We start from the raw sequence: 9,242 nt of genomic DNA on the forward strand, positions 1-9,242 counted from the left end.
AGATAAAAATCCTGCAAAGAGCAACTACCTGACGAAAAAGGATCACATCTTACTTCTTCTCTTATGGCTAAATCATTCTCTAGACACAGCCTAAAAGGTTAGGGCATTCCAGTGAGTATATATCAGAATATGGAATTGACTTTATGAATCCATTCCTTTACTTTGTAAATGAGGTTCACAGGGCATAGCAGAGCCAGTTGGAGCCAGAGAAAAATTTAGAATTTTGGATTCTTAGCTCCAAACCCAGTATAGTGGGATATAATTCTTTGACAAGCCTGAACACTGCTTCAGGACAGAGGAGCTAATGTTTGCCATTTTTATTTATTTACTTTTATTTATTTAGAGACAAGGTCTCACTCTGTCACCCAGGCTGGAGTGCAGTAGTGCACTCCAGCTCACTGCAGCCTCCACCTCCTGGGCTCAAGCAATTCTCCCACCTCAGATTCCTTAGTAGCTAGGACTGCAGGTGTGTGCCACAATGCCCAGCTAATTTCTGTTTATTTTTGGTAAAGACGGAGTCTCACTATGTTGCCCAGGCTGGTCTTGAACTCCTGGGCTCAAGCAATAAGCCCACCTTGGCCTCTCAAAGTGCTGTGATTACAGGCATGAGCCAGCATGCCCAGCCTGCTACTTTTATTTCACTTGATCTTGATGCCTTGGTTGTAAATGATGACGTGCAAGCACCAAGGGCTAAAACAAGGATGCAGCACAGTGATCCATTTAGAACCCAGAGTCTCTGAGTTCTTCTTTCTGGTCTACACAGTGACCCCCTGAGCCCCTCTGCATGGACATAAGGAACATGGCAGGCTCCTGTCTTCCCAGCACCAGCGGCCCCTCTCCCTGCATGCTGGAGGCAGGGATGGAGTGATGCATCCGTCTCTGGGGCTCCGGCGGCTCACTGTGTCTGGGAGCCAGAGGGAAAGGGAGGCAGCTTCCAGGTCTTGTTTTCTCTCTCACCTTTCGTAATTGCTTCTCCCTGGTTAAGCTGGGCAAATAAAGCTGAGCGTGAAGGAGAAGACTCCTCTTTTCTGCCTTCATTCTCGAAAAGTGGAGGTGGCCCTGGAGGAGGCGGAGGAGGAGGGGGTGGAGGAAGGCCAGGCCCAGAGGAGAGGACAGAAAACGCTGATACTGTGGATGCTACAGGACCCTGAGAAGAGAGAAGACACAGCATTACATTGAGACTGCGCCCTTGCTGGGATTTTGCCCAAGTGAGTCAAAACCTGCTGCCGATGAGGGAGTGGGGTTGAAGCCTCAGCAAAGGCTCCCAGAGGGCACACCTGTGCATCATGGGTCTGTTTGGGAGGGTCTGAACCATGGCAGCTCCAGCTTGGGAACATGGAACATGACTTAGCTGTGTGGCCCTGTCAGTAGGATCTGTGTGGTGATGAGCCCTGCTGCCAAATCAGAGGCAAACAAGCCATACTCCCAAGTCCAGGTCCAAGGCTCAGGATCGAAATGACACTGGGGCTTGGCCAATTTAGAATCACAAGAAAAAAGTGATCCAATCGGTAAAACGATTAGCTCTTTTGAGACACTGGAAACTGTAACCACCAATGGGGTGTGGGGGAGGGTAAAAATATTCAGTGGTGATTGGATGCTTCCGAACCTTTTTGAGCAGTGAAAGAGAGAGATACAGAAACTCTCCGGACCTGATTTTCCAAATATGCCTGCCTCAAACTGACCCCCAAACAAGGACCATATGTGACCGGGATGCTTGTCCAACCCAAAGGTAATGAGGGTCCAGGATCCATATGACTTTTCATCAACTGTTGGCTGTTAGTGAACCAACTGAAAATTAGATTCTTCCTGATCCAAGAGCTATGGTTATTCTTATGTTCACTGCTATGTAAAGCACAACCTTTGTTTTCAGTGTGAAAGCCTAACAAATTCAAATGGCAATACGACGTGATAGACAAGACAGGGACTTGCTTTAGTTCAGTTTTGCTTTTTTTTTTTTTAAGGAGACAGGGTCTCACTCTATTGCCCAGGCTGTGTGCAGTGGCGTGAACATAGCTCACTGCAGCCTCAAACTCCTGAGCTCAAGCGATTCTCCTGCCTCAGCCTCCTGAATAGCTGGGACAACAGGCACGTGCCACTCTGACTGGCTGATTTTCATTTTATTTTATTTTTTTGTAGAGATGAGGTCGCACTATGTTGCCCAGGCTGGTCTTGAGCACCTTAAGTAATCCTCCTACCCTGGTCTCCCAAAGTGCCAGTTTTTATGGACCCCATAGATGATATTTTCACAGAACTTAGAACTGGTAGATAGAAACACAAATATACAGCAAACTTGGCCTATATATTGTTTTGCTTTTATTTATTTATTCATTTTTGAGATGGAGTCTTGTTCTGTTGCCCAGGCTGGACGGCAGTGGCGTGATCTCGGCTCCCTACAACCTCTGCCTCCCAGGTTTAAGCAATTCTCCTGCCTCAGCCTCCCGAGTAGCTGGGATTACAGATATGCACCACCAAGCCCAGCTAATTTTTGTATCTTTAGTAAAGACAGGGTTTTGCCATGTTGGCCAGGCTGGTCTCAAACTCCTGACCTCAAATTATCCACCCGCCTCAGCATCCCAAACTACAGGGATTATAGGTGTGAGCCACTGTGCCTGGCCCTGTTTTACTTTTAAACCCTCAAGTAGAACTGTATACCTATAATAGGGAATTATAAACAAATCCAATAGTCAGGAAGCTTAAAAAATTGGGAGTAATGGAAATGTGGCTTGGATTCATCAATTTTCAATATCAAATGTGAAAGGTAAAACATTACGTAAGTGCCAAATATTAATGAAAACAGAATATCCTTATTGTCATAAACAATTTACTATTATGCAGTATCAAAATCAGGGATTCTTAATCTGTAGTAGTTTTCAGTTAAAAACAAAACAAAACTTGCTGGCTCAGGCATGGTGGCTCACGCCTGGAATCTAAGCACTTTGGGAAGCCGAGGAGGGTGGATTGTTTGGATCGCTTGAGCCCAGGAGTTTGAAACCAGCCTGGGCAACAAAGTGAGACCCTGTCTCTACAAAAAATACAAAAAATTAGCTGAGCATGGTGATGCATGCCTGTAGTCCCAGCTACTGTGGAGGCTGAGGTGGGAGGATCACCTAAGCCTTGGGGGCAGAGGTTGCAGTAAGACGAGATCACGCCACTGCACCCCAGCCAGGAAAACAGTGAGACCCTGTCTCAAAGCAAAACAAAACAAAAAAACACGCTATTTTCAAAGTACTTATATAATTCCTATTAAGCGTAGAATTACCCTGAAAATACAATATTATTGTCTTATTCAGAATGCATGTTTTAGAAACCCTGCAGGCTGGAGGCCTCATCTCCTGAAGATTTAATTTGCAATGGTCGTTGTTTCTAATAAAGAGCAGCCTAATTCCATCAGGTTTCTTAGGTCAAGTAGAAAATGATTTCACAGTTCCTGAGACTGACCATTTTCCTCATCAGTATTTGAAATGTTTTCTCTGTTACTGGGATAAAATTTGAGAATTTGCTCTGAATCAGAAAGAGAGTATAATACAAGCTTTGGACATCAAACAGTATTCTAGTCTTCAGACACCGAGAACCACCAAGTATTACTTTTATTCATAAGCACGTCATAACTCATAGAGCTGGTGAAGGGACAGCCCCCTCCCCCAACATCTGAAACACTGCAGCTTTATAGTCCTATTTTGTGGAAAGGGGAGACGATGCTAGCTTCTAAATCTTAGAATGATTTAGATGGTTCCCTGGCTCTCAGAATTCAGACTCTCTCTCCAAGAGCCATTAAAGGACACTGAAACTAAAAAGCCACAGATTCAACTTTTTGGAACTTTGATACATTCAGATGGCTGGCCCAGGAACAGGAGACAAAGGATTTAATGCTACAAAGTTGAAAATAAAAGCCAAAAAATAAGGGAACTCAGGACCAGTTGAAACTCCGTCTTGGACTAATCCTTTGTATGTCCTGGCTCATTCCCATATCGGCTCCTGCAAGAGTACAATACCAGGCTCTTGTTTCCAAGGTTACTTTTCAATTAGCATTCAGGAGCTTTACCGTGCGGTGGACTCGGAATGAAACTGCTTAGATGTTCCCTTCACTGGGTCTCCGTGAGCTGCCCCTTGCAGAGTCACTCATCTTTGCCCCCTTCTCTTCTCATTCTGTGGGAGATTATAGCACATGGCACGGGAGCTTTCTACATTCTCCTATGTCTGGCCACAAGTGGAATCACAGCCTGACACCATCTTCAGATGTCCCAAGAGAAAACAGAGAGGAGGCTGGGCACGGAGGTTCACACCTGTATGTAGTCCCAGCACTTTGGGCGGCCGAGGCGGGTGGATCACCTGAGGTCAGGAGTTCAAGACCAGCCTAGCCAACATGGTGAAACACTGTCTCTACTAAAAATACAAAAATTAGTCGGGTGTGGTGGCTCACGCCTATAATCCCAGCATTTAGGGAGGCCAAAAATTCCAAAGAGGACTAGGCTGTGTCACAGAAATACTCTTGCGGGTGGAGGAGGCAGGGGCATAGGCATCTGTATTTTTTGACCTTCCCTAGGTGATTCCAATCTGTAGACAAGTTTGGGAATTACCATTCTTTCCTATATGCTGAAATTAATCTTAATTATGACAACCATATTACTGGGACTACATTGAAATATCTGTTTAGCAGAAAATATGGCAGGAAATCAGAAAGGCTGTTTAAACTCAATATTAAATGGCCAGTCAATGGTAAAGACATTACTGAATCACATATCTGCTTGATTCTAAAGCTTTCTTTCTTCAGGGAAATCTTTTATGCTATGTTTGGACTTGAAAAAGTCATGGCCGGGCACGGTGGCTCACGCCTGTAATACCAGCACTTTGGGAGGCCGAGGCCGGCGGATCACCTGAGGTCAGGAGTTCAAGACCAGCAGGGCCAACATGGCGAAACCCTGTCTCTACTAAAAGTACAAAATTTAGCAGGGCGTGGTGGTGAGCACCTGTAATCCCAGCTGCTCAGGAGGCTGAGGCAGAAGAATCACTTGAACCTGCGAGGCAGAGGTTGCAGTGAGCTGAGATCATGCCACTGCACTCCAGCCTGGGTGACAAGAGTGAGATTCCAACTCAAAAAAAAAAAAAAAGTCATTAGCCAAATTAAAGGAAGGTACGGGCTACCTTGACTCATATGTAGTGCAGCCTGTGGGCCTCTGGCTAGAATACATATGACAGAAGTATTGGGAAGTGGTGCAATATCTGGCTCAGTTTTTATCTCCACAACCCCTTGCTGCATCCCCCTGATGCCTTTTAGCACTTGACTGAGCTCCTACAGCACCTCTGGAACCAGTCTTGATCCTATGGGAATATAAGATGTCTTGTGCTTTGACAATTACGTCACCCTTGATGCTGATTTTGTTGTGACTCTGTGTCCTGCTTCTAGAAACTGGCCTCTTGCCTCGTTCATTTTTCCTGAGTACCCACTGGGTTGCAGTAGTGGGGTACATGTACCCAGATCTTGACTCTCCATCTAGGGCTCAAGTTGTTCTGAGATAGGGTTGTGACCTGTCTTCTGGAGACTAGAGATGGGACAACACAACCCTTCAGGGTGATTTCCTTTTAAAGATAGACTCTCATGGCAGAGGTGAGGTACCAGGTTGTCTAGACTGGATAAGAAGGAAAGGATCAGATGAGAGCCTGCAGCCTTGAGTGCAGACTTAACCTTGAGGCAGACTTAACCTTAGTTAAGGAGCAGTGATCCATACACAAATGCTTTTTTGAAAAAACAACCTTGTTATGTTGATGAAATAAGCCACTTAAGTATCTTAGAGCCTCAGACTGTGAATAATGAAAAAGTACATTCTATTGGAGTCATTGTAACCATGGCTTACAACTTAAAAAAATGAGGCTGGGCGCAGTGGCTCACACCTGCAATCCCAGTACTTTGGGAGGCCGAGGTGGGTGGATCATGAGGTCAGGAGATGGAGACCATCATGGCCAACAGGGTGAAATCCTGTCTTTACTAAAAATACAAAAATTAGCTGGGCGTGGTACACATGCCTGTTGTCCCAGCTGCTGGGAAGGCTGAGGCAGGAGAATCGCTTGAACGCAGGAGGCAGAGGTTGCAGTGAGCTGAGATCATGCCCCTGTACTTCAGCCTGGTAACAGAGGGAGACTCTGTCTCAAAAAAAAAAAAAAAAAAAAAAAAAAGAGAAAGAAAAGAAAAGCTACACATCTATGATTTTAAATGCCCATATTCAGAGTACAAAAGTTCACTTCTGTTGCAAGAACACAGCACAACACCTAAAAATGCTGCATTTAAGGTCTATTAAGATTAATTTTCAGAGCAGATATTCAATTATATACTTTTTTTTGGCAAAAAAAACTTTTAAAAAACCAACGGGCCGCAAATCCCTTTCTCTAAGTTAATTTCAGCTGTCCTGGGAACAGCTGCCTCCTCTATTTTTAAATATATGAACTGTAGCTATAAAATAATGAAACCGATATGCACCATGTGGAAGGTTTGTGATTTTTTTGGATACATATACTATATATAACATATAAGTATACTCTATTTAATATAGTTGTATACTAACATACATCAAAATTTGTTTTCAATAAATATTACTTCTTGAAATACTAATCGCTTTATTACTTTAGATTTTATTTTGAAAGGGAAAACACTTCCAAGTTCTTTTTTTTTTTTTTTTTTTGGGTGGGAGCTGAGATGGAGTTTCACTCTTGTTGCCCAGGCTGGAGTGCAATGGCATGATCTAGGCTCACCGCAACCTCTGCCTCCCGGGTTCAAGTGATTCTGCTGCCTCAGCCTCCCAGGTAGCTGGGATTACAGGCATGCACCACCATACCCGGCTAATTTTTTGTATTTTTAGTAGAGATGGGGTTTCTTCATGTTGGTCAGGCTAGTCTTGAACTCCCAACCTCAGGTGTTATGCCCGCCTCAGTCTCCCAGTAGGCTGGGATTACAGGTGCCTGCCACCATGCCCGGCTAACTTTTTTGAATTTTTAGTAGAGAAGGGGTTTCAACATGTTGGTCAGGCTGGTCTCAAACCCCTGGCCTCAAATGATTCACCTGCCTTGGCCTCCCAAAGTGCTGGGATTACAGGCGTGAACCACTGCGCTCTACCTAAACTCTAAGATTTTTCAAACCCAGCTGGGCATGGTGGCTCACGCCTATAATCCCAACACTTTGGGAGGCCGAGGTTGGCAGATCACCCAAGGTCAGGAGTTCGAGACCAGCCTGGCCAACATGATGAAACCCTGTCTCTACTAAAAATACAAAAATTAGCCGGGCGTGGTGGCACACACCTGTAATCCCAGCTACTCAGGAGGCTGAGGCAGGAGAATCACTTGAACCCGGGAGGTGGAGGTTGCAGTGAGCCCAGATCGTGCCACTTCACTCCTGCCTGGGGGACAGAGCAAGACTCTGCCTCAAAATTTTCAAACCCAACAATAGGGGTAGAAGAGGATTTGGTTTGCGTAGAATCTAACTATTTATAGTTGGATTGAAAGGGAATTGAATAATTAAGGCTGCTTTGTCAGTCCACTAAACAAACATTTACCAAGGGCTACCTTGCTGGGAATGGGGTACTCGATGAGGAAGCAGGCATACATTCCGCTTTTTCAGAAGCTCATAATCTAGTGGAGGTGGCAAATGCACGAAGAAGTAATTGTAGATGCCGTGTGATATGAGTCACACATCACATGAATGAAGGATGCTGGGGTGCAAAGGTGGAAGTGACCAGCTCTCCTCAGGATGGCCTGGGTGATTTGCAGATATCTTTATCCTAACAAGAGAAGCGAACTGCCTTAAGCATGGGGGGAATGTATATAGACAATATTGATCTCCAACTTTAAGTACAGGTCAGACAACCTATTAGTGTTCTTACCCATTTTTAAAAAGCAGAGACCACTCTTTTTCTGGCTGGAACCATGGAGGGTGTAGAAGAGAAGAAGAAGGTTCCTGCTGTGCCAGAAACACTTAAGAAAAAGTGGAGGAATTTCGCAGAGCTGAAGATCAAGCGCCTGAGAAAGAAGTTGGCCCAAAAGATGCTTCGAAAGGCAAGGGGGGAGCTTATCTATGAAAAAGCAAAGCACTATCGCAAAGAATTTAGGCAGATGTACAGAACTGAAATTCGAATGGTGAGGATGGCAAGAAAAGCTGGCAACTTCTATGTATCTGCAGAACCCAAATTGGCGTTTGTCATCAGGATCAGAGGTATCAATGGTGTGAGCCCAAAGGTCCGAAAGGTGTTGCAGCTTCTTCGCCTTCATCAAATCTTCAATGGAACCTTTGTGAAGCTCAACAAGGCTTCAATTAACATGCTGAGGATTGTAGAACCATACATTGCATGGGGGCACCCAAGTCTGAAGTCAGTAAACGAACTAATCTACAAGCGTGGTTATGGCAAAATCAGTAAGAAGTGAATTGCTTTGACAGACGACGCTTTGATGGCTTGATCTCTCAGTAAATATGGCAACATCTGCAGGGAGGATCTGATTCATGAGATCTATACTGTTGGAAAACACTTCAAAGAAGCAAATAACTTCCTGTGGCCCTTCAAATGATCTTCTCCACGAGGAGGAATGAAGAAAAAGACCACCCATTTTGTAGAAGGTGGAGATGCTGGGAACAGGGAGGACCAGATCAACAGGCTTACTAGAAGAATGAACAAAGGTGTCTACCACGATTATTTTTCTAAGCTGGTCAGTTAATAGACAGTACCTGCTCTCAAATTGAAAAAAAAAAACAAAGAAAAGCGGAGACCAAAAAAAATCAAAATATCACCTGACAGTCTCTTGGAACAGGTGGATAATGTTGCTTGCAGCACAACTTTTGTTAAGATGTTTCTTCCATAAAGCTAGCTTAGTGGTAGTACTGTTGTGAGCCACCTGTCTTTACATATTTGTGGAGATTGTACATAAAGCCACACAATGAAACAGCTGACATGCCGTGGCACTGTTCATGGGTGTTTCCTCTCCCTCATCCTTCCTTTATGAGCCCTTCCTCGAACTCTCCTTCATGGACACAAACATACATTCCCTTCTGTTTCTCAGTTAGATTCTCTTTAACTGCCCATCTCTGAACCATCCTGGCCCATTAACCACCCGGCTTACCATTAATGATCTCTAGGTAGCAGTGACAACTTACAGGTGTCCAATTATATACTTTAAAAGCAGTTTAGGCCCAGTGCAGTAGCTTATCCCAGTAAAGTAAAGTAATCCCGGTACTTTGAGAGGCTGAGGTGGGAGGGTCACTTGAG

The 9,242-nt window shown here is 44.5% G+C and overlaps 1 protein-coding gene and 1 pseudogene across 2 annotated transcripts in view; one reads left to right on the forward strand and one right to left on the reverse strand.

The window, feature by feature from the left end:
• The window catches only part of CAP2 (CAP, adenylate cyclase-associated protein, 2 (yeast)), a 157,807-nt gene that overhangs the window by 23,878 nt on the left and 124,687 nt on the right, over positions 1 to 9,242 (reverse strand). Inside the window, exon 6 of the mRNA XM_011967584.1 lies at positions 958 to 1,147. Within this exon, the coding sequence (XP_011822974.1) occupies positions 958 to 1,147 (190 nt within the window). The remainder of the gene's footprint in view (positions 1 to 957; positions 1,148 to 9,242) is intronic.
• Positions 7,898 to 8,694, forward strand: LOC105530182 (annotated as a pseudogene). The gene has a single exon (XR_001004606.1). The product of XR_001004606.1 is annotated as a 60S ribosomal protein L7 pseudogene (transcript).

This window comes from Mandrillus leucophaeus, unplaced genomic scaffold, assembly GCF_000951045.1.
Source record: "Mandrillus leucophaeus isolate KB7577 unplaced genomic scaffold, Mleu.le_1.0 Scaffold800, whole genome shotgun sequence".
In the NCBI taxonomy this organism is placed as follows: Eukaryota; Metazoa; Chordata; class Mammalia; order Primates; family Cercopithecidae; genus Mandrillus; species Mandrillus leucophaeus.